Source organism: Tinamus guttatus, unplaced genomic scaffold (assembly GCF_059628265.1).
Source record: "Tinamus guttatus ecotype Peru unplaced genomic scaffold, ASM5962826v1 Tinamus_guttatus_pri_ptg000060l, whole genome shotgun sequence".
NCBI lineage: Eukaryota > Metazoa > Chordata > Aves > Tinamiformes > Tinamidae > Tinamus > Tinamus guttatus.
In genome coordinates, this window is record NW_028288594.1 from 488,322 (window position 1) to 514,133 (window position 25,812).

A 25,812-nucleotide genomic window follows, 5' to 3' on the forward strand; every position below is an offset into this window, starting at 1 on the left:
GCGTGTAAAACCCCGAGTTCTCAGGGGCAGGCCATGTTCAGCCGTGCAGCTGTGGCATCAGCCGGTGTTGGTTCTTGATACTCTTGGGTTAGACTGAACGTGCAGGGGCTGGTGCGTGGGATTTGAAATAACTTCCAAGTCGTAGCTCAGTAAAGTCTAGTCAGACTAACAGTCTTGCAGAAATGTAACTACTGAGATTCTTAAAAGTAAATTACAGTCACTGTAAAATTCATGTTATCTCTGTTTTAAACATCTTTTTAACATTCAAGACAAATCACCAGCTGCCAGTTGTTGCAGTCATATGTCCAATACTTTGTAGCTGAAAAGCAGTTTCAATGACTGAACTATTTAAATTTAGAAAGAACTATTTAAATTATTTAAATGTATCTTCATGGTGTATATGCATAAATTCACCAGATTTTTTTTTTCCCTATCAAAGCAGCAGCCAGCAGAGGGTGCACAGGTTAACTAAGAAACCTCATTCCTGAGCTATGTTTATCGTAGATGGCTTCCTCTTGATGCTGAACTGGCAAACAGATTATTTTGTTGAGTCAGTTCCGTGTTACGTTGTGCTGTATAAATAACTGAAAGGGAAGTGAGGTGCCTCATGGGAGAAAAAAAAAGAGGGGAGGGGGAAAATGAGGGAAAGTTAAGAATTCCTTTTACTTGGGGTGGGTTAGGCAGAATATTTATGTATTTAATTTTTATATCTGTCAGATTGTTATGTAAGGAGACATTTTGTCTGTAACGTTAAACAAAGGCATGAGTGTTTGTAGGTTTATGGCCTAAAACATTTTCTGGGAATTTCACTTTTTATATTAGTGTGTATTATTTAAGAATTTTATACAAAGTAAACAATATCTTCCTAATTTCTATTTTCAATTTTTTTTAGTCATAATGTTTATAATTGCGGTTTCTGAATATGCTGTTAGTAGGTAATACAAACATAAAATAGTAGAACCATTATCACTGAGAATGTTGTTATAAATAGAGCCAGAATAAAAGTGGAAATTCCATTACAAGACAGATTTTAGTCATCAAAATATGGTTTTAACTTCAGTTGGCTTGAAAGTTGCAATCATGGTATTTTTCACAAGTGGAGTATATTGAATTTGATTAAACTATTGAGACTTCATTATAAAATTGAAATACTCTTTGATAGTAATAGTTGTCCATAGGAGCATTCTGTTTGCTTTCTTACTTTTAGAAGTGATTATATAGTATATGCATTATTTTGTTCCTAATATTTTTTTCTTGAAGTACAGCTACTCATCTTCTGCATGTATAATTCCAGCAGATGTTCTCAGTAAATGGGCTGTTTTATTGGATTTATTTTCTTCCTTCCAATACTTTTTGGTTTGAAAGTTATGGTCAACAGAATACAAAATCTTTTTAATGGTCTACCTGAAAAGTGGTGTTAAGAGCAGAGTCTTTTTGCTCAATGTTTCTGTATGAATTTAGAATTTGTTACTGTCATATATTAAAACACTGTTGCTTTTTGACGGATGTTAACTGCATTCTCTCCACAGGAGTCATAATGATGAAATACTCTTTTTGTATTTATTAATCAAAATGTATATATTTTCTGTTTGTTTTTTCTTTCACCCTTGGTAGTCGGAGGTGTGTAGTTAAGTTTTACTAAGGTCATTGTCTGCCCCCAAGAAGGCCTATGTCATTCCAAGGGATGATGCATCCCTGTAGGAAAAACAGTTTGGGGTTTTAGACATGCTGAGTTTGAAAATCTGTGAAGTAACTCATACTTGGAAAAAAAAAATGTGCATATTTGAAACAACATAATTGGAAGACTAATCATAAAACTCGAAGAGGGCACGTTTATTCACTTTGTAGAGTATAACAACATTTTAATAGCATTTTAAGCCTTTAGCCTGTCTTTCTGTAAATGTTATATTAGGTGTTCTCAAAGAAGACTTTCCTGTCAAGCTCCATTTAGTCTGAGCATGGTGAAATGCTCCTAGAAAACTCTGAAGTTTCCCAGAGCTCATATGCTGCCTTTCATGTGGTGTTCCACCGTTTCTACCTCCCTCTTCCAAATTCCTATGCTACTTTGTTGCATAAGATACAAAGCCTTTAATTTCTTTCCTGATCATCTTTATTATTTTCTAGTTTCTTAAGTTGATTTTCTTAACTGTTATTCAGCTGTATCAGTTCTGTGGAGAAAGTGTTATCCTTATTTTCTAAAGTATTTAAAGATGTCTTTCAGTTGCCTCTTGAGGCAACTGGCCCGATGAGGCCCAGAAAGGACTTGTATTCTTCTCTTCCTGCATCTTCCACTATATCATTTTGTAACTTGATTTGGGCTATTCTTGGGCTATGTCTAGATCTCAAATATTAGTGTAAGTGTATTTTTAAAATATACACTGATAACGCTTAATCACCTCTTTTGTGTTATCATTTTTTTAAGGTTGTTTTTTAATTTGTGTTCATGAGTGCTCTTTTACCATGTGCATCTCTTTTATAGCTAAGGCATTCTGAGCTTTGGTTGTATTCAATGATAATAAAAGCAGTCAATATATGCTTTACAGGAGAGCACTGGAAAATAACTGGCGAATGTATAGATAAGCTTCTCAGTGCCAAATAGAGGAATTAATTGCATGAAGTTCATTGTTTTCAGAATATTTCTTAACAGCAACTTGTAGAGTTAGGCTTCATGGCTGCAGATGGAGGGAACTGCTAGCTTTGTTGTCAGAAATCCATGAAATGTCCAAACGTTTTCACCAGGTTCTCATACAAAAACGGCTTTTTTTTTTTCTGACATTTGTTTCAAAACTATACTTCACAAGCATTTTTGTGCATTATGGAATATTTTGTGCATAATTTACTATTTCAAAACAAGATTAGAACAATTATTTTCTGACGCATCTTTATTTTTTCTTTATGGAGATTCCTCAAAGGTTTCATTGCTGAAATCAATTACAAAATGTATTATTTCTGATTTAGCTGACAGTTAACATGTTAAACCTTGATTTTGTGTGTCCCCCTCCACCAAACTGCACTAATGGTGTGAAGATAGATTGTTAGGGGAGGGGAGATGCTTTTTCAGGGTACTTTCTGTAGGATTCTCAACTAAAGTTAGGGTATGACCTGTGTTTGTGAAGATGACCAAATGCAAAAGGCCAAAATGCAGCGCTCCACTGGGGAAAATATCTATTTTACTCTTGAGCGTAGCTGGTGAGTGGGTGGTTTCTCTTTTTTTTCTCTTTTTTTTTTTTTCCTGAAAAATAGTTATCTTTTTGCAAACTATGGAAGTTTTTAATGTAATTCACTTTCATTATCATTTCTTTAAAGGTGAGGTTGGATTGTTATAATTAATAATCAAACATAAAACAACTTTGCTTTCCTGACTGTGAATCCAAAGAAGGAAATAATTCTAATTCTTTCAGGTGACAGTATTCTTTGTTGTCATTTTTTGAAGATCATCTAATCTGCCGAAGAGAAATGGTGGTTACTTTTTTCATTAACAAAATTAACTAGGGAACAATGACTCACTTCTGAAAATATCATTTAGGCTTCCGAGTCACTTAGGTGCTTTCTGAACCTTTGGTAGCCAGATTACCCATTAATCTCATGATCTGTGGATCTCTCTGGCTCTCAGGGATGTGTGCAAGTCACGAGAGAGATCCCTGACGATAAACACTCTACGCAACAGGAAAATTAATTCCCCTGTCCACCCCACTATCCTTACATTTTCTTGTCAAGACTTAGCATCTAAACTTGTGCAATTATCATTGAAGGGGTCATACTGTCAGAAGAAGAGCTCCATCTTTGGATTCTTAGTGATGCCAGATCATCTTAGTCATCTGACTGTATTTCCCATCTGTGCATCTTTTTATGTTCTTACGGAGATATTTAGAAAGCCAAGCAGAATTATTTGACTAGCCTAGCAGCTGAATCATTGTATTTCAAGTTGAATATTAATGTTGTTCCAGAAAATGCAGGATCTTAACTCAGGTCTTTCTTGAGGAAGTAGATTTGTAAACAGTTTGCAGGGTAATCATGGATTTCTTTTATTCAGGCATTTCTATAATTTAATAATAATTTTTGATGATGATTTTAGTGTTTTTTATTATTTCTTTTTTTTTGTGCGTGTTTGAGAATGCTCATTTTGCCTTTGTGTAAATCATACATTTTGCAGAAATTGCTCGGGTGTATTAATTTTTATGCCTCATAGTTATTACTTGATAGTATTTCATATACTTTAATAATTACGCATTATTTTATGAATAATAATGCATGCATATTTTCAGAAAGAGAGCGTGGATGGTTTGTAATAAGTAATTTACATGTAAACTAGTATCATTTTAGTTGTTCAACTACATCAAAAAAAGAGCTGTAATAAACTTGTTAAAAATAGAAGTGCTTTTAATTTTTTTAATGGGACTAAATGCTACATTTTCACTATAATGTGAAGCCCCATAATCTAGTAATATGATGCAGTCCCAGGAGATGAAAAGTAACATGATTCATGTTTAGCATTGACAGCCAAAAGGCAGAAAAAAAATCTTTGACAAATAGAGGGAATAGAGAGAAAAGTTATAATTTTTAAAATTTTCTTTATCTCTCTCTCTCTTTTTTTTTTTTTTCCGCTGGGCTTACAATGAATAAACAATGGCCTTTTAAAAAACATGACTCATTCAAAAGTATACATTAAATGAGGAATTGTTTAGTTAATTGAAGCAATTCCTTTGCCAGATTTTGTAGTGATGTGTACAAATTAATCTTTTTTGATTCACAGTGTAAGATTTGTGATCAAATAGCACTATTTTTCTCAAGAAAAAAAATCTCCATTTTGTGGCCATTTTGCACAGAATGTTTTTTTAATAATATCAAATTTATAGTGTGCCGGTTTCTCTTTAAGCATATTTTGTATTTCCAGTATGTTATATTTGCATGCTTTATACAGAATAAACAAGCTTTTTTTTTTTTTTTTTTTTTTTTAAGTATTATACAGAACACTTGGAGGAAGAAAAGAACAAAGGCACATCAGGGTAAAAGTAGTAGGTGGAGTATTTTATTTTATTCATCTCCTAGAAAGCCTACGTTAATGAGAATATGCCAGAGAAACCTACAAGACAAAATGCTGGTAGTAGATATGCACACCTTTTATCGTCCATTATTAATACTGTATGAACAGACTCAAAAAAATACAACAATATAAGAAAGAATTATACATACAATAGAAAAATCTAAAGCACTTCGTAATTATTGTGAATATGAATTTAATGTTTTAAACCATTCCTTATCAAAGGAAGAATTGAACAGGGATTCCAACAATACTCAGTAAAAATTTTCGGTTGGTTTCTCATGCATAATGTTTACAAATTCTTTTTTTTTGATTTTTTTATTTCCTATATAAAAGCACAAAACCACAGTCAAAAGTCCAGAATTAAATCTTTTGAAGACTGTAACCTAGTGAGTAGGGTGAAAAATGTCAAGCCCAATGACAGTATGTTCCTGCTAGAACAAGTGGTTTCTTTACTGATTGCTTTCTGCTTGTCTTTTTAAATGTACAATGTCAAACTTTTTTTTATAGTTTTATTGTGTTTTTTTTTTTTCTTCACTGCCCGATAAATCATTTGGTGCAGTTTCAAAGTTCTATCTTTCAGATACTCTTATTGCAGCAGCCTACTTTTGGCTTATTTGGGCTTTCAGCACACTCAAGGAACATTGCTATTAAAAAAAAAGACATTTAAATTGATATTTTAGTTAAAGATTATTCTTAAGTTTGATAATGGTGCTTGAATATTTGATCAGTTTCTCATTTAAGTGACATAAACAATTATGTTACAACAAAACTGTGTTTTGTGTTAATCGTGTTTTGTAGGTCTCTGAACAAAATGAATTTCATTACAAGGTTTTCTGCTTTATGTCTGAGGAAAAACAAGATGCAGCAGAGGCACCAGAGTAGTAGGCGGCCAGCTGTTCCACTTGGATCACGGATTTTGACTGATCCTTCCAAGGTTTTTGAGCATAACATGTGGTAAGATAGCTGTTCAAGGTGCATTTCCACATACATACAAACACATATATATGTGTGTCTAAAGGTAGCACTAGAGAGAACTAGAGAGAATCTTTATGTAGTGTAGTGTGTAAGCATCTTCCAGACTTAGTGCCTTCTGTTAATTGGAAGATCCTTTTTTGCGTGTGTGAAAGCTGATTCAACTATAGTCTATCTATATAGAAATAGATTTTTAGAAAAAGGCCACCCTTTTTCTGTAACATTATGCCTCAGCAAAGCTCAGTTTTGTTTTTGTCCAAATAGCTGCTGATGTATATCTTCACTTTTTCCTTAGATAGCTGCTTTCAGGGCTATCTAACACTGAGGTAGATGTGGCTGGGATGGATTGTGAATATGGTGTGAGGAGGGGGTGTTCAAAGGTCTGTTGGGAAGAGCATTGTTCAGGCAGTGATCTGTAGATAAATCCACAGAGCTGGTAGATCAAGAACGAGGCTGTGAAATTGGGAGGGGCTGACTTGGATCTGATTCAGCAGGGTTATCCTTAGGGAGATAAGGGGAATCAGGATGAGCAGCGGTTGAGCTGAATAGATCATGTAGGGTAGGGACAGATTTTCCCCAGTGTTCTGTATGAGCATTACTATGTCCTCCTGTCTTCCATTCATCTTGTTGGGCAGATTATAAAATTGACAGTCATCTTTTGACAGTGAACCAAGAGCATCCATCATTGCTGCTGGGAGTACTAAGAAAATTAAATTTGGGTACTAAGATTTAGATATTTGCTGTGGTAATTTTCTGTCATTCAGAGAGAGAATAATCTGAACATTGGAGCAAAAAGTTTCTACTTCCATTCAGGTTAGTAATTGGCTTAGTTTTCATATGTTAGAGGCTCAGAGATAATTAGACCTTAGACAAGTTAATGGAAAAGAGATAACGTGAGCAAGCTGAAATGGAAGTATCACTGTCTGATATTACGTCAGGTCGTGTTAACCGTTTCTGATGTGATTAAAATGGAGATGTTGCTTTGCCACTGTCAAAGTTCAGCTTAAAACACTTCTGAATTTAAACACTTCCATGCTTAAAATTCTTCTGTATTCTGTGTTTATGCTAGCTTACAATGCTGAAGGAGCTCTCTCATTTTAAGCACTGAAGCTATTTGAATAGTTTATGTAAGAACTATATTGTTTCCACTGTCTCACAGATTTTGGTCAAGAGTTGCTGCCGCTGCTGTCTCATTATTGCTTATGATGTCTGTCATATAGATGTTCTAGGAAAAGGAAAAAAGAATTCTTAATTAAAATGGAGAACCTCAGACACATACAATAATGTGTATGGAGTACATAAGAGCTCTACCAGACACATGATGATGTGTTAAAATCAATCAAGCATACAAGCAATCCATACAGTCAGCCCTTCTGACAGATGCTGTTGCCCTCTGAATAGTGCTTGGTTTCAGTTTGCTAGAATGGGCAAGGTCAAAAATAGCAATGAGAGAAGCAAATTTCCAAGAAGGTGGCTTCAGTGGCTCAGTTTTGTTCTGCTACAGCATATCATCAGAGCCTTGATGCTACACAGGAATACTCTCTGCATGAACAAATACAGAAAGGAAAAAAAGCAACCTGCAGGGGATAACAATGCGAAATATTTCAGTGGAAATGAGAAAATTTGGGGCAAAAAGGAGGAAACATGAGGAAGTCTGAGGAAAGCAGACAAATACATGCCAATTAGTCTACCACAATTAACCAAGAGGAGCACTGAAGGCCTAAGCTACCTCTGTGTCACCAAGTATAGAATGGGAGGATGCTAGATAAATTGTAGACACAATCAGCCCCTTTCAAGTTGGTGTATTGTTCTTTCTGCCGCTATAACCTGTGGGAGTTTAGTCATAGGTTTTCAGTGAATTGATTTCATTAGCTTTAGGGTCTAACAGATTACTTGAATTCTGTTGTCTAACTTAATAGTTCTAATACTGTCTTTAGACTGAAAGATTTTGGGGAATCTTTCTTTTGGGGGATGAAGCAGCTGCTTCATTTCAAAAAGCTGCCAGGACATTTTGGGACACTCCCCATTGTGGCCTAATGCAAACACAGAATCTGCAAGGAATGCAGGAGCTGGGCCATTAGGGTAAGGTCTTGGATTGATTCTGTGTACATTTAATGAATTAATATAATGTTAAGTGAAAGACTTCACACAAATATACATAGCATAGACTCTGGAACCACCATAGCCCTGCTTGTCTTATTCTCCCTTTTTAGGGGAATCCTGTTTTTGTTCCCTGACTAGGTAAAATCTTGTTTCAGCAATTCCACTTATTCTGCTTGAATAAGGAGTATGCTCTGTTTCATGAATAGCTGATTACTTAGCTAAATGATCTTTGTTCCTCCTACCCTAAAAATTACTAATATGAGAGGTTTCTTGCATCAGGGTCTTTGCTAATAGGTCTATATCCAAGTCAAGTACAAACCTAATAGGACACTCAAAACATATTCCTATAAACCCTCGAAACACATTCCTATAAACCCTATATCCTGCATGTAGTTCCATCCTTAAGACAAAGATGGCTACCACTTTAGCCCATTTGTAGATGGAAAGTTTTTCTTTATCATTTCATTTGAGTTTTACCATATAATTAGTTTTTATGTATAGTAGACTCAAATCTGTTTTTAACTGTCAGTCCCCTTATGGTCATTTGTTTGCACTGCAGACAATAAAAGTATTTGAAACATAGGAATAACAATTTTTGAAATCTTGACTCCTTTGTTTATTAGCTCCATAGTGGTTGTTTGCAGATCATAGAGAGCTAAATATTTTATCAAGTTTACACTATAGCACTGTTTTCCATGATGTGGATTCCATTAAAATATAATATAAACAAGCATAGATACTGCAAAATATCTCCCTAATCTCCTGCCTATCATGAAATTGTTGAGTGAGTTCAAAGGAAATATGGTTCTGTTTGACACATTTCAGGTTATCTGGTAGCAAATGCTGTAACTGTCAGCTCTTAGTGGAAAAGCTTACCCAATGCACTGTTTTTCCTGGAATATAGTATATATTACATTACTTGAACAAAATGGGTTTGTTTCATACAGGTTAGCTTAGGTAAATGAAGGCTTGCATGAGAAAATAAGGAAGTTGCACTACAACTTTTGTCACTGCTAAAGTGACAAATTAGTGAGCAAAGGGAAGTCTAGACAGTATCTCACAGAAAGAACAAAAAGATGGTGTGCTATGGAGTTAGTGAAAATAATTAGCTACTAAGATCATTGGCTAGGAGAGAGCACTGAACTGGCTGTCAGGGTAGCAGCAGCTGAAGTCAACAGGAAAGCAAAAAAAAAATTTAATATAAATCTGCTGGAGATCCAAATTTACTCGGGTTTGACTGAATGATCATCTTGCATCAAAATGTAGTTTTGTAATATTGGAATAAACAGTGTAGCTAATTTGAGACTGTTCCCCTGCAACCCACGCCTCAAAAAAAAAAAGAAGGAAAAAAAAAAAGATGTTTAAAGGTGTTTAAAGGCATATTCTTCGACTACTTTTTTGCAGGGACCACATGCAGTGGTCACAAGAAGAAGAGCAGCGTGCCAAGGACAAAGCAGCAGAGAACTCACTTGTTAAAGTCCAATTAGAAGACCAAGGTAATTGCATAATGGCTTAAAATTACTGTTTTAATAACAGGTATTGAAACATTTGAAGATACTTGAAAAATTCCACAGCATTCCTTTCATTTCAAATGTTCCTTACTAAATCTATCTTTTGTTAATTTTATTTGTTGTCCGAAAGGATTGTTCGAAAGTGCATTTTGCTTGCAATTCAGTTACTTATTGGAACAATTTTGTCTTTTTGGGGGGGCAACAGGCTTTATGTAAAACAATGAAGTCAACATGTTACAATTGCCAGTTCTGTCCCTCATTTTGCAGTACTTCAGAATAAAAACCCCACCGCACAGACTGTTACCTTCCCCAAAAAGAGTGAATTCACAGGCAGCTATGGCAGTGAGGTCTAAAGTTTCCATTTGCAATATGCAAATACTTTGTAATGATTGTGCCCTGTTTAGTGGACTAGTGTTTCTACACAGTGCCATATTTCAGGTAGGTACCATAAAAGTTATGTTACTGGTTCCTGCTTGGTACTTTGGGCAGCTGAAAGTGCTTCAGGAAGTAACATGCTCACTTCATGTGGAAAGTGTTCCCATGCATCATGCAGAATCTACTCTATAAATGATTAAGGAATTTCATGCCTGTCCCTAGAGGGAAAACTTTGATTTTATTTTCCATTTCTGAAAAATGATAGCTTTAGGTTCAAACTGGCATATTAAACTCCAGACCAAACTTTTTGCTATGTCATAGCTGGAGTACTAAGTTGATTCTAACATTTAAAAAATGGATTTTTATTTTGTTTTGTTAGATAGATATTCTGAAGATAATTATTGTGTATGGCCTGGTCATCAGTTTATTTAGTGTGTCTCGAAGCTGGATAGTTTATTTATGACCCTATGTTCAGTTTAACTGATACAATTAGGGCGCTTGCTGGGCTGTGTTTGAAATACCTCTGAAGGTATATTGGATTGTGCACCCTTCTTTGCTTTGGAGGCCCTGAAGCGGAGACTTACTTTTTCCTAACACCTCCTTTTTTGTGCTTTAGCACAGCAAATAGTCAGTCTTTTTTGAAGATAGCTTATAGGAAGTAGTCTTTGCATACTAAGTTGAAACTGACCCTATTCTGGACCTTTGTTCATCCTGCCCTTTTATGTTCTCGCCTCTCTTATTCTTTGTCTTAATCCAGGATGACAATACTTGCTTTTCAAAATTGACATCTAATATTTTCATTGTTTTTGTATGAAAGTTGAAAATGAGCTCGTGGCTGAAAAGTAAGCTGTTTAACCGTGCAGCTCATGGAACCTTTTTCTCTTCATCTAGAGTCAATTAGAACGCAGTTCATGCTTGTTAGAAATGAAATAATCAAGCTTTTGTCTATTGCCAAGAAATACAAGAATCCAAAGACATTTCCCATGAATGCCTCTCTGTTTAAAACTTGAATAGGTGAGCACTGCTGATATTATTTCTTCAAATAGCTTCAGCTTCATTCTGCAAGTGGAAGTACATTTTGGTCTGTTTGTGTTAACAATGAACTAGACTGAAGCTAATGAGCAGGTTATTTTGGGGCCTTAGGAATTACAAAAAAAGGAGAAAAGAAAAGGCAGATTTCCATAATACTATGATATCACTAAAACAGAGTAGTTCTGGTGAGCCTCGGTAAAACAGAAGTTAAACAGAATGAACTTGTGGTACTATTTTTATGTACTTGATATACTTCTTAATGTGTCCAGTTTATTCTCAGACATGACCACTGGTGTAGTATCAAATGCATATCATAACAAACTCTGTTAAGAGGGAAAAAAAAAAAAAAGGACCAGTAAAAGATTGCTTTTGCTTCAGAAGCGTACACATTTGTGAATTCTGTGATTTTTACATTCTTTAGAAAATTCAGTCATCGAGCAGCTTTTTAAAATGGAATGAGCAGATCTCCCCTCTCCTCTGGCAAACCCCAGGAGCCAAGAGGATAACTGTTCATTCTATTTTAGGAAACTTTTGGAGATTAACAAAATAAAGAGTACAGAGTTATTGAATGTGGCAAGTAATTTTTAACCTTATCTTCTAATGAATTCAGAAAATAACTGTTAGTAGAGTTGACACAAAAATTATGGCTTCGGTAGCATATATGAGAAAAAGAATTTATAGGAGTAATGGATGAATGGGTATTACACAGTGGAGCAGAGGTGGAAAGTACAGTGTCATTTCACTGGGACCAACTTAATGCCCAACTTTCCTGTATTTCCATTCTGAAATCTAAAAAAAACTTGCTGGGAATTTAAATACAGGGTTCTGGGCAAACCTGGAGAAAAAAATAGTAACTATGACAAGGGTTGATGATGATTTATGAATCTTTTGAGTAAAGGATTTGTTTTTATCTTAGAGCCGAGCAATCTCTATGAATGTGCAACATAAGACTATTGAAATCTGGTATAGATGACCTCAATTAACTCTTCACTTATATTGTAAAATAATTCCGTAGAGTTACTCAAGATGTCTGAGTTTTGTCCTTTAATAATACAATTGGATGCCTTAAATGTTAAATTTTAAAAATTATGCAGATTTTTAGGACAAGGCATTCTGCCACCTCCTTCCCAGTTCCCACTACTTCTCTCTTTGTCTATTATTCTCAGATTTGTTTATATTTGAAAGCAGTAACAATTTAGAAACTAGCATATTAAGATTTAAGTGAGCATAATAAGTGAAATAAGTGAGCATATGTACTCTGAACTGTATTTTTTAAAAGCAACTAAATAAATGAGTGGGTAGGGGGCAGAATCAAAAAGATGATAATATATTTTATGATGTAAAGTTAGCAAGAGATGTCAAAGATAACAAGAAAATTCTGTAAATGCTTTGAGAATGAGGGAAAAACAGAAAAAGATTTGTTCCATACTTAGAAGGAGAGATAAAGAAGGGCAAATCATCAACAAAAGAGATGTTGAGAAAGCTGATTTTTTAATCTTTTTATCAGCCTTCCTTTGTAGGGGTTAGATACAGCCTAGTGGCTAGCACTATTAGTGCTGGCAAGAAGACGACTGCTTCTAGTATTGAGAAAGAATAAATTACAAAGCACATCCATAAGTATATGGATGACCAAGACTACTTACCTTTTTTTTTAAAAAAAAAAAAAAAAAGAGGCAGACAGAGAAGAGTTAGAGAATTACAGTTTTAATTCCTGGAAAAATACTGGAAGAAATAATCAAGTACTTGTAAACCCTGGGATTGGAAAAAACAAGGGAGATGAATACTGTCCAACAAATATTTTTCAAGAATAAATGATATAAAATCAGGTTAATTTCACTCTTGGAGAAGATTGTGAGCCCTGGAGATAAGGGAAAAACAGCAGATGTTCTAAAACTGGTCCTTAATTAGGCTTTCAACTGGGTTTTACTTGACATCATATAAGCAAGTTACATGAGAAAGATCTAATGAAACTACTTCTGGGTAACTGAATGCTAGAGAGTTTCTTTCAGGATGGAAGGTTGTACTGGGCAGAACACCATTTTGTTTGGCATCCAGTACTGCCTGGTATTTTCATTAGTGATTTCAAGAATGGGAAACTTGAAGATGATATAAGGGAGGAGGTGTTTCAAGTATGGTAAAAGAGAGTATTAGAATTGAGGAAAATGTTGACAAATTGGAATAATGATGTGAAAGAAATGGAGTTAAATTTACTGATGACAAGTGCAAAACACTTTGCTTAGGAGTAATTTCCTGGAAAAAAAAATACTGGGTTACTGGGTTCTGGAACAATTGGTTAGGTATTAATTTTGCAGAAGATCTGAGGGCTGTGGTGAATCACCATCTGAATCAGCAGTGTCATGCTGTTGCAAAATGGCAAGCCAAGATGTATGAAAAGGATTACAGCCTGTGAGATTCATTAAATATTCCTTTTGCTCTGTGTTGATAATGTCTTTTCCTGAACTACAGCACCGAAAAGAAGTATATCAATTAGAGTTTAGAGAATAAAAAATTGCAGTGATCAGAACTCTTAGAATCATGGCTTGTGTATGTGAAAGACTTAGAAAATATAGAAAAGAGATTGTTTAGGGGGGACATAGTAGAAGTCTTCAAATAAATAAATGGCTTTTGCAAAGAGAAGGGATTAATCTTTTCTCTGTCTGCTTCTTTAATGGGACAAGAATGGAAAGAAATTTCAAGTTGAGTAGTGAAAAAAGGTTCCTAACTCGATAGGTGCTGAAGGACTGGAATAAGTTACTGAAGGAAGTTGTCCAATCTCCATCAGTGTTTAAGAACAATTTGAACAAACTTCTATGTGCAAGGAATGTGGATTCTTTGACTTAATCAAGTCCTTCCAAGTGCTTTTTTGATTCCATAGGAATATATCTTATAAAGTAAAAGTTACACAAAAGTCTGTTATAAAACTTCTTTGAAATGTTTTCACAGTAAGGAAGCCATTCTGTAGCTTCTGGATTGTTATTGCTGTGTTGTTATTTTCTGTCAAAAGGGAGTTTCTGAATGGGTGTGAATGATTGTTTTTTTTTTATTGGCTGTGCAATAGCATTGATCAGTTCAAGGGAATGGTTTTGTAATTGATGTTTCTAGAGAGATGGATTTTACTGTCAAATTTTCAATTGTTCACAGAGTTTCATAAATTGTGGAATTATTTTCAATTCAGTATTTCTTAAATAGGAAAATCATGGAAAATATTTAATTGAAAAGAGCCATTGGTTTTGTAATTTGGGATGTGGAAAATTGTCTAAGAAACTCATGACTACATATTTTAGCGAGAGTGATGCTGCCCTATAATGTCACTGTATACAGACTAAATTGATGATGCAGAAAGGCTGTCTGTCCCATCCTATGATAAAATCTAATTAAACTCTCATAGAGTTTTTTAGTGAAACTCAAAAGACCCAGAATCTGTGTGGCTTTATTTAAAGATTCAGAATATGGGAGGCACACTTCTTAAACTGTAGGTTTGGGGTCCTAATTTTATGGTGTTTTACGTTATTATGCAGTTAAGCCAATAGTAACCCTGTTTTTGTTTTGTTTTTCAGATAAATATGAGAGAGAAGCCAGTAAATATTGGAATGAATTTTATAAGACTCATAAGAATAACTTTTTCAAGGATCGCAATTGGTTGTTTCTGGAGTTCCCAGAAATTCTTCCAGAAAAAAAGAGAGAACAGTTGAAAGCAGAGGAAGAATCTTCAGAACCCATAAAAATAAAAAGTACCAGCAGTTTTCTTCACAAGGATTTTCCTGGAACATTTGAGAAAGGAAAAGAATGCTGGGGGAATAATTATGGGGAAGACTCTACTTTTGTACAAGGACAAGTATATAGCAAAAAACAAGCAAAATGTGTTGCTCGCAATCCTCAGGGTAAAGATTGTAGAGAAAAAGTTGGCAAGCTAGAATCCTTTCCTGGTAGTGGTGCTGCTTACAGAGTGTTAGAGGTAATGCACTGCAAACATGCCACCCATGATTTGCAACTCTACATAATTTCTCAAAACTATGGATAAAGGTGCTCAATAACTATCTAGAAAGTAAACATTGAAGACTTAAAGTACTACATTCACTTAGGACAATACCCTTCAGAAGAACCTAGAATCTAGATTTTGTTTCTCCTTGCAAGTTCCTCCCAATTTAGGATCTGGAGCTAGATGACTATATTCCATTGAAAGTCACTAGATATTGGGTTTTTAAATTCCTAAAGAAAATTCTTACTTAAAATGCTTTGTTCTCCATAGTCAACATGTTCTTGCCAGATGGTGAAGTTGCACAAGAATATTGTTTTTCCCTATGCAATTGTTCGAGAGCTGTGTTCTTTCTTAGCATTGGAAAGATACTGAGGGGAAAACTGGTCATAGAAGTGATATGAGCATTTCTGAGTAAGCGATTTTTTCCTTTTCTGTCTAAGATATCTTCAAGTATTACAGGTCCTACCTATCACGTAATTTAAGAAAAAAATATAAAATATGCGATTTTTTTTGCTTATTTGTTTTAACTTTCTATTTCTCTCTCAATACTAGGTTGGTTGTGGTGCTGGAAATAGTGTGTTTCCTATTTTGAAAGTTCTATGGTATGTAGTGCCAGATTTTCAAATACAAAAGTTGCACGCTTCTGTGTCTTCAAATGTTGGTGCTAAACCAGTGCTGCAAGGAGTGTTGCCTGGACTTCTTTAGAGTCCTGAATTTCTGATTGCCAAAAAAAAAAAAAAAAAAAAAAAAAAAAGTAGATAGTGCCATTACAGTATATTGCTTACACTATTCAGCTCTATACTTGAGGTGACCATGTGTGCTGAGGAGGTATATTTGTTTTCAGATTCAGATTGACTTTCAATAGTTAATCTCAGGTAGGTTAAATTTCCTTGTCCTTTGTCTCATGTTTCCGTACAACTACCAGTTATTCTCTCTTCAAAGGGCCAAAATCAAAGACAGTAAATAATGGTGCATGATCTACTGACAAGAAGTTTTATTTCAAATTTGGCTAATATACTTTGTCATATTGCTTCAGGTTTCGGTGCCAAGGAAAGCACAAGTCCTGCATTACGTTACTTAATTCCTTGAGACACCTAATCCATTTAGCTTCAGTTTTCAGAAAAAGGTGTTATGACAGCGTGTCCTCCATGGTAGGCAGGCAGGCAGGTTTTGTTTGAAAGATTATATATGGATGAAGGGAGGTTGGAATAGATTTCTTTATGTTCATGCCTCCATAATACCCTATACAGCAGAGTTCTTACTATTCTGTAAACCAAGCTCACTGCTACCACTACTAGCATCATTGCTGTGTGGAAGTACTCCATTTTGTGGATACAGAAACAAGTGGTGTACTAGGATCATACATGAAGCTTATTACCATGTTAGCATTGCATCTTTGTCCCAGAACAGATTCTTTGCTTCAGACACATAAGGAAAGGGGAGCCCTGTGTCACATGAAAAGTTTGAGAAATACCCCTACATAATGGAATTGGATAGATCCTAAGTGCTTCTGTTGAAAAGCAGAATACAAACTTTTGTGTTTTCCTCACAGGAGGCATTAGTCATAGGTTAGCATTTTGGATAATTAAGGATCCATTCATTTGGTATTTTTCCTTGAGATCTCTATTCTTATGCAAATCTTTCAGATGATCAGATCAGTGCGTTGAAGAACTGACACTTTTGTCTGATGGAAGCATCTCCTACCTCTTAAATAATTTTTAGCACAGTTGTTTCTACTCTGTATTTAATAACGTAAAAATTGTCTTTAGTATGCACACAAAAAGAAGCCAGAGTCAAGTAGCCACTGTAGCTACAAAAAAATTAGACCTACATTTGTAACATAATTTTAAAACACCCTCTCCCTCAAAATTAAGTCCATGCTTTTTAATACAAAGCATCGTGAAATATCCATCCAGATCAAGATGTGTCTTTTTTTTTTTTTTTTTAATTGACATTTCTCAGAACTCCTATTCTGCTTTTTTAAGAAAAAGAAACCTACACCCTAACAAGTCATTTATGGGTAAGTAGCTGGTCTTTCCCAAGCATCTAACTGAGTCCAAATCATAGCTTCTTGTCCTCATCCCTGGTAATCAAACACCTAAGCTCACAGACTTCTGTGATAGTCACAGACCTGATGAAATTTTTGATCAGACATAAAGAAGGTGGGAGTAGATTTTGGTCTACAGCCTGATGAATCCTCAGAAACAGGTCACTTACTCAGCTGTGTGTACTGTGAGATGTCATAAGCACTACCATGTTTCTTCAGTTTCTTTTCTAAAGAAAACCTTCATCCAAAATCTCCAGTATTTTAGGAGAGAGCATCTAGTCAGGAATGGATTGCGATACTGTCCCTCAGCTGGGTCTTGAGGTGTTTGGTCACTTTCCTTTAGATGGGTTTTTAGGAGGTAAGAAAAGCTTCTCTACAGAGTTACTAGTATCTGATGTACAAGGAAATTTGCAGCTAGCTTACAGGAAACCTGTATTCATCTGGGTTGTAAAACAGAAGGACAGTAGAGAGAAACAGCCAATACTGCTGAATGTAATCAAAAGCAAGGCAGGTGGCACTTGAGAACTCAAACCTCTGCAGAACTGTGTATGACTTTTGCAGCCCTGAAAAAACAACAAAAAAGCCCTTCAAGACACATATTGCTAATTAGTCTGTTTATGTGGGCTAATGATAGACACTTAGTTCAATGCTCCTGTAAGAAAATGTGACCTATTCATGTATATTTATGTAATACAGCACTAGGACGTTGCCATCAATCCTGGCAGCCCTCTGTGACCCTCTTTCTTTTCCTTTCCACTCCTTCCCTGACAAGACCATAATTTTTCTTTTTATACTAAGTGCCTGTTGGTATTCTTACAAATCTGTCTGCCCTATTGCTTCATTACAAGCTATGTGGCTTTCCAGGTGCTAGACATCAATAAGGCATGCTCGATCAAACCTGCGGAGAACCCCAAAGGGCTATGTGTACTGCCAAGACTAGTGATGTAGACTTTCATCTTTTTCAATAATAATTCTTTAACTGATGTTGGTTTTGTTTTCCTAGCAATGCACCTGGTACCTTTCTATACTGTTGTGATTTTGCTTCAGGAGCAGTGGATCTGGTAAAGGTAATTCATATGCTCACTTCAGTATATTATAAGCATGTAATTCAGGAGGCTGCCAGGAAGCCATCTTCATGAAAAAGAGCATGATGGCTTTGACAACTTCTAACTGAAGTTTTCAGTATTCCAAAGAACAAAGTCTTACTCTGTGCAGGAGAGGAATGAATACCATCAGTGAGCTTGCTTCTCAGCTTGAGCAAGATACCAGTCAGAATAGGCTTTTATATGAAATGTTTTACAATACTGAATAATTGAAGAAAAAAAAGTTTCTTGAGTCATAGTAAACGTATTAACTACTACTGTTATCTCTATGCCTCTTTTCATCCTTTTTTTGACAGTCACATTCGTCCTACAATTCAGCCTGGTGTTTTGCCTTTGTTCATGATGTGTGTGATGATGCCTTACCCTATCCTTTTCCTGATGAGATCCTGGATGTCATTCTCCTTGTCTTTGTGCTCTCTGCTATTCATCCTGACAGGTAAATGAAGACTAAAGGGCAAAGCAAATAGGTTAAATCTCTTTTATCACTAAAAATTTTCAAGAATATCAAAGGAAGATGATGAATCTTTAATTTATTATTTAGTAAGCTATGATTTATATAAAACAAGGTATTTTAAATGCTCTTTCCCATTTTCAGGCTTAGAAAGAGAAGCTGCGTAGACTACTTCATTAGGAAGCTTCCTGTCTCCTTCAAACTAAAATGAGTTTCTAACAGAATACATCCCTGTTAAAACTGACAGTGCTTCAAGAAAATTATGAGTCCAGAAACAGACTGTGAGTCCTTCAAAAGGAGAGTATTTTTAGCGATCAAAAGCAAACATTCTTATTTTAATATCTTACAATATATTGATAAAGATTTAGGTTGCTAATTAAGCCACACATAGATATATAGAAGATGGCCTCTTAAACCAAAACACATTCAGAATTGTGTAGCTTGTTTGGATTAGGAAAACTTAATCTACTTTGCATCCATGGTATTATGTTGAGAACTATTAGCATTATTATTAAATGCCTCTCAATGTCTAATGAACCAAGCTTCATGGTTGTTAAAGCTGGCTAGTTTTAAAAATACAGTTTTTAATGGGAAAAGTGCAAAAGGCTACATGTAAGTTAAACTACTTCTTTAACTAGACCATATGAAGGGAAATGTGTGCCCTGTGTGTGATAGGGCATTTATTGCTTTAAGAATGTCATTAAAATGGGCTTGGCAAACAGAGCAATATTTGCCTAAATCTGAAGCTTGTTTCCCAGCTTGCCTGCCTATGTTATTAATGATTAGCTTTACAGAAAAGTCTATCCCATATAGGATGTTGCTCCTTCCTGTTTGTTCAGAGGTGAGCGTATGAGTCATGCAATGCCTGGGTCCAGATTAAAAAAAAAAAAAAAAATCAAGTAGTAGATCTCAGATCTCTGTAACTACATTGACGCAGCCAGGAGGAAATTGGACAATAGAGACACATTCATTGAATCACTTTGCCTGAAGAAGCAGTAATCAGATGTTCTATCTCAACTTCTGTTAATTATTTGAGAATAAATGTATTTGTCTGTCTTTCTCCCTGTGTTAGCATCCAAAGGCTGACATCACTGGTTTTGCAAATATATATGTAAAAATACCTGTTTAATTCATTTGTGTGATAAAATCGCTCATCTAGAATTAAAATGACTCTAGAAAGAAAAATGTAATCCAACCCCTTGTTGCTTAATATTTAAATACCAGAATTTTGGAATGAGGGATATTGGAAAAGAAAACTAAGAGTGATGGTGCAAAACTTCAGATATATGTACTTAGGAGACCCAGAAAACATGTGCGAGAGATACACAGATATAATCAGCACCACTGTTACCTAGTGGTTCCTCTTTGGGCTCTTGTGAGTGATATTGTACCTAAAAGGTAATACACTTGTCTTCTGCTAGCAGTCTCCTCCTTAAATTGGTCTCTAAATTTGAAAGATCCTAAACTTTCCTCATGCTGTGTGATTAGTGTGATTTAATACTAAAAAGACCAGATTTCTCACAGCACTTTCACTTTCTGTGCACTTTTCTGTGCACAAAACTCATGTTTACGTAGGCAAAATGTGTAGTTCTATGCATTTTTGACCAGTCCATTATTCTTACGTGGAGCTACCTTTTTCTCTTTTGTTGCCAATATTATGCATGAAAAACAAGAAATCCCAGTGCTCAAAAAGCGTATGCTGAATAATCTCCTAACTCAGCCCCATAAATGTCAAGATAGGATGTCTGCACTGCTGTTAGATAAGTACCAAATGAGAGAAAGCTGACTAAGATGCAGGAGCGATATAAGGATATTCTCTTGTTAGGCAATAATGTCAATTTTGCATATTTAAGAAAGACTTTATTTTCTCTACTTCTTTTTAAGATACAGCAGCTTGCCTTACTTATCGCTTAAATTACCCTCCCTCTGGCTCCACATCTCCCACCCTGCCCTTCTACTTCTCCGAGGTAGGCAGGGCTGAATTGACCTTGCAGCCTCTTCTACCTTGCTGGCTGCCAGGTGCATATATGGTGGCCTTTCGTGGTCTTTTGTGAATGTGGAGAATCTGAGTCCTGTATGTTGTTTTAAAAGATTTGAGCATTATTGATTAGTAAGGTACTTTGCAGAATAATGCAAATTATTTATGAGAAGCTCCAAGGTAAGCATAAATAACGAGGAGGAAGATGCTCTGTGCCAGAGAAGGGAAAAGAGTACAGAGTATGACACTTATTTCTAGAAAACCTATGGCTGGCTAGTGCAGTATCGAGAGGGAAGAGATGATATTAGATGTGGTTAAGATGCCCAAAGTTTCAGCATTTTGGAGGTTGTAGACTTTCCTCCCCCGAATTGCCAACATTTCCAGATTATTTTCTTCAGACACTACCCAGACTCCTATTCTCCACAGTTAGCTGACTACATTCAGGTGGTGACTTTGTGTTTGTGGTAACTGCCTCCATAAAGAAATTAGATTTTGTCCATTATGCAAACTTTTGATTTTGCTTGTGTATAGAGAGAGGGTTCAACCTAGCTCACCAGTGAACAGAGCTAGCTGTTCATTCATTGTTTTTCATATATCTGCCTGGCTTATATGGCGCATATAATAAAAACTGTGTTTTGATCCATGAGATTCTGTTTACGGGAAGGAAAAAGAGTCTTTTTTTCTTGCTAGTTTGTATTCTGTAATAACAGTTTCTTGCAAATTTTGTACTCGACTTTATTTGTAAAACGTTGTTTTTGTTTGTTAGTGTCTGGCCGTTCCATAGTAAATATAGACATACATTCTCATCTTAGTTTCAGGAATCTATGCATATTCCAAGCATCTAGGGGGAAAAAAAAAAGTTTAAACAGCCTTCTTTGGAAATTTCATTAGGATTCCCTCTATTTTCTAAGGATGCAAAGAGTTGTAAATAGATTGGCTAAACTACTGAAACCTGGAGGAATGTTGTTATTTCGAGATTATGGAAGATATGATATGTCTCAGCTTCGTTTTAAAAAAGGTAACTACTGCACGTTTTTATATTTTACTACTTAATTTAAACTCTCTTTGAAAACATGGCTTGCCTTTTTACTCTTTTAATTTCCTAGGTCATTGCTTGTCAGAAAATTTTTATGTACGAGGAGATGGAACCAGAGTGTATTTCTTTACCAAAGGTATGAAATGATTTAGTTTTAAAGAAAGTGTTGACTGTCTTCCCAGATGATTTGGGTTACAAAAGCTCATATTAAAACAGAATTGTAGATCTTTTTTATTCCTCCATTATCTGCTTTTAAAAAGCCCAAAGCTCTTGTGAAAAAATATTCCCTGTTTCAGACAACATTTTTTTTTTCCTTTATATGTCCATCCTCGCAGACTCACACAGAATCACAGAATGGTTGAGGTCAGAAGGGAGAAGCTGGAGTTACTCTAAATAAATAATTTTTATTTAGTTGTTTTTTCTTTCTATTTGGCAAGACACATTTTCTTTATAGCAACATAATTCTATCAAATCTGCGAGCTTAGAAAATTACAATAGCAGAGCCCTGAAGAGAACACAGAATCTGACCAGAAACATACGTCTACTTTGGTTCTAAATTTCCAGGTATAAATAATAAACCAGAATAAACCTTGATTTTTTTTTTTTTTGTATTTTCTTGCCAGTAAGCAACACCAAATCTGGATTAGCGTTAAATTGCTTAGACTGATTTTTGCTTGTCTTCAGGTTTACCTGATGCAGTTCTATCTTGCATGTTGCCTTCTCTTGATTAAGATGGCCATGAAACGTAAATCGAACCTATAAAAAGCTTCTTGTTAATAACTTTTTCTTGGTTGTTGGTAATGACATATTTTGCTTCTTGGATCTAGGAATCTGCAAGATTGCTTGCAGCTATTGCCAGAATTGCCCTTTGTTTAAACATCTTGTGAGATTATCAAATACTGTTGAAGTATTCTTAAAATTCAGACAAACAGGCCTGGAAAAATAATGGGCAGGGCCTGATATTTTGTCTGCCATGTTGATGATCCCTGGCTATATGGTTGCTCTTTTTCCAGGAACTAAGATGAATTCTTGACTGTGGGCAATTATTGCCCTTTTCTCTTCCATTCACCTGGTTCTGCTGATAGTCAGCTTAGTCTGACAGCCAGCAGCTGAAAATTGTAAAAGTTAGCATTTACACTAATTTTCTTCTCTATAAACCTGACTGTAAATAATTGAAATGGATCAGGATTTCTCACAGCTAGGCTAATTTTAGAGGTGAGAAAGAGGATCTAGGACATGTTTGGGAAATCACTTGAATTCCAAGAGCCTTCTCAGTTTTTGGAAAGCTGTTCTGTGTTTACTAATGAAAGAGAAGCTTAAAAGAGGTTTTTCAGTTGTGACTGTCAAGAAGGAGATAATTACATTGTCATAGGTATGTGGATTGGCAGATGAAATCAATATTTTTTATCATATTTTAAATCAGTATTATGGAAAAAATGGTGTTTGTTTTCCTCAGCCCTAGCTTAACTGAATCCTCTAAGAAAGCGATCTATGAATGCCATAAATAATAACCTGTGTGCTTTGAGTCTCATCATGGCATTTCTTCTGTAGTATGAATTGAAAACTGGGAAAATGGATTTCTTAACAGAGGACATTTTACATGTCATTTTCATGATCTTTCAAATAATAAAATAGGATTTGTTTCATCTTTGAATGAACTGTAGGTTGTTAATTACTACATTCCATTCTACATTTTTTTAAAATTATAATAATTCTTCATATGAAAAAACAGATGAGGTATACAGCATGTTCAGCTTGGCTGGATTAACTGAAGTACAGAATTTAGTTGATCGGCGATTACAAGTCAACAGAAAGAAAGAAGTCAAAATGCAGCGAGTCTGGATACAGAGCAAGTTCCAGAAACCGTTGCTGCTATCTCTGAGTAATCCTGAAGAAACAACCAAAAGGTACCCTTACGGCTAAATATACCATAACCTCCAGAAACAGAAGCAAATTTGACTATGTATATTTCCTATAAATCTTGTACTAGCTGCTGAAAAGGAAAAAAATACTAAACTGAGAACCCTTCCTTGATGTTTTGTAAATGTATGTATTTGAAAATGATCTTGAAAAAAATTCTTTTCTAACTTCTGCTTTATATAAAGGGACATACGTTAATCTGCTCAAAACTGTGACCTTGAACTATTTTCCTTCCTTGAATATGAATACTCAATAAATATTAGCACGTATCCAGTTTCCTGTCAAAATTCATGATGTATTAACAAGTATTATATTGCTTAGATTTCTTTCAAAAGTTTGGAGAATGAGAATATCTCAGTGACACTACAGGGGTTGCTGTCTTAATTTTTGAGTGGTGTCTCCTCTAACCACTGTATTTCCTCTTTTGAAGAAAATTTCTTCATGCGTAAATAACAAATAATTACCTTGTACATTCATCAGAAGGGAAGTTTTGACAATCTAATTTGCATGAAAGTTATTATTTTATGCCAACTGCACGTGGTATATATGTGGTTCCAGGTTAGTCAGTAATTGCTGGTGTATATCTCTGAAGTTTCTGCTTTCCATGCCAAACTGAAGTGTGTGTAACACATACAGTATGTTTAAAGTATCCTAAGTTGTTAAATGAACATCATATCATATAGGAAAGGTTTACGAAAATGAGAAAAGAATGCCCAAATCAAATAGTTCACCATTTGCGTGGATGAATAGAAATATTATTTTCATGATACTTATCAGAGACACTAGAGGGAAGATCAAAAAGGGCAATTCAGTGTATTTGTTGTTATGGGATAGTGTGATCAATGCTAAAATGACTATATACATGGTAGCTGAGTTATTTCTGGTCTTTACATAGACCTGAAAATACCAAAAATGGGTTCCTTTAGTGCTTGAGTTTTAGGAACTGGACACCATCATCCTCTACTGGATATAGAACATTTGTGATTTAGAACATGCAGTTTTGAGTGTCATTCTCAAAACCATTTTTATTTTAATCTTGAAGGGTAAGCACATCACAATTGACAATCCATTTTTTGCCTATTGTTAACTATTAAGGTAACTGGTTGTCTTCCAGAAGGAAGAAAAATCTATATTTGAATGCTTAAGTATCTTCATCGCCTTTGACAGAATGACCTGCTTATTTTTTATAAAATCAAATACCTTACATGAATTCAGGTGCAATAAGGGGTCCTTGAAGGTAGGACCTGATCCTGTGTTTCTGCTATTTTCCAAACTTCCACTAGAGTAAGATGCTGTTTTATGAATTAAAAGGTTTAGGAACATTTATGATATAAATCAGATTAAAGATTAAAACATCACAGTGTTTTTTCAAGCCCTAAATTTTAGGATACTGTTGGATCTGCATGGAAAATGTAAATAAGTTTCTGCTTATGTTTTAAGGAAGTTGCTACCCTATCCTATTAAATGTGCTTTTTGGTATGCATAGCTCTGAGTCTAGTGCGAAACATATTCAGCTATATAATTTTGCTGGGAGTTGATGGTGGAGGTAAATTCTGGAGTATTGTAAAAATCTTATCTCTGTGTGACGTAGATTTTTCCATAATAAAATTCTGTTTGCTTTTACCCTCACACTGATATGTTGATTCTGGCAGGATTTTAGTGTACTATCTTAATTAAACAAAAATGTGACATCAGAAGAAAACAGTTCTCCTATGTCCTTAAGCAAAATTGATGCTCTCTGTTCCACACCTTACAGCTTAAGTGTTGCATGAATAGTGCCCCTTTTAGAAGTGGTAAGATCAGCAACTATTTGTAGGACTGTAGACTATCCACGGTAAAAAGAATTTGTGACTAGTCTCAAGTGTTGTAAACTTGATAAAAGAGGCAAAAAAGATGACACATTTTCTTTCCCAGTAGAAACTTGAACTAGATAGGTCTTTCCATCTTTTTAGCTTTGTGAAATTCTGTTTTTTGAAAAGCTGAATCAAGCATATGTTTCTTTAATTATTTTTAAATAATCTGTGCTACCTGAAAAAAAAACAGTGCTATAATATTGCCAAAAGAAAAGCCAGTAAAATTATTGAAATAAGAGAAATAAAAGCACTTGAAACAATCATATTGAAAATGGACTTTTTAAAATGGCTTATCTATTAATTTATGTAAAAAATAGGATATTACAGGCAAAATATGCTTGGTTTAGAAGGGTGTTAAATTTTACTTACAAATTCTGAAATTACTTTTTTTTTAATAAGGTGTATGAC

At 35.0% G+C, this 25,812-nt stretch overlaps 1 protein-coding gene across 3 annotated transcripts; it reads left to right on the forward strand.

The window, feature by feature from the left end:
• The first annotated feature begins 442 nt into the window (after positions 1-442).
• Positions 443-23,824, forward strand: METTL8 (methyltransferase 8, tRNA N3-cytidine). 3 transcript variants are annotated; one of them, XM_088519439.1, is made up of 10 exons: positions 443-529; positions 5,843-5,998; positions 9,524-9,615; positions 14,595-14,992; positions 15,569-15,618; positions 18,067-18,130; positions 18,463-18,602; positions 21,507-21,613; positions 21,702-21,767; positions 23,364-23,824. In XM_088519439.1, the coding sequence occupies exons 1-10, from the start codon at positions 492-494 to the stop codon at positions 23,552-23,554; spliced, it is 1,302 nt and encodes a 433-aa protein (XP_088375565.1). In that variant the 5' UTR covers positions 443-491; the 3' UTR covers positions 23,555-23,824. The 3 variants fall into 3 exon arrangements, with proteins under 3 accessions (XP_088375565.1, XP_088375566.1, XP_010219953.2); XM_088519440.1 differs by lacking the exon at positions 443-529 and adding an exon at positions 4,957-5,015; XM_010221651.2 differs by lacking the exon at positions 443-529 and adding an exon at positions 4,965-5,019.
• Positions 23,825-25,812: the final 1,988 nt, after the last annotated feature.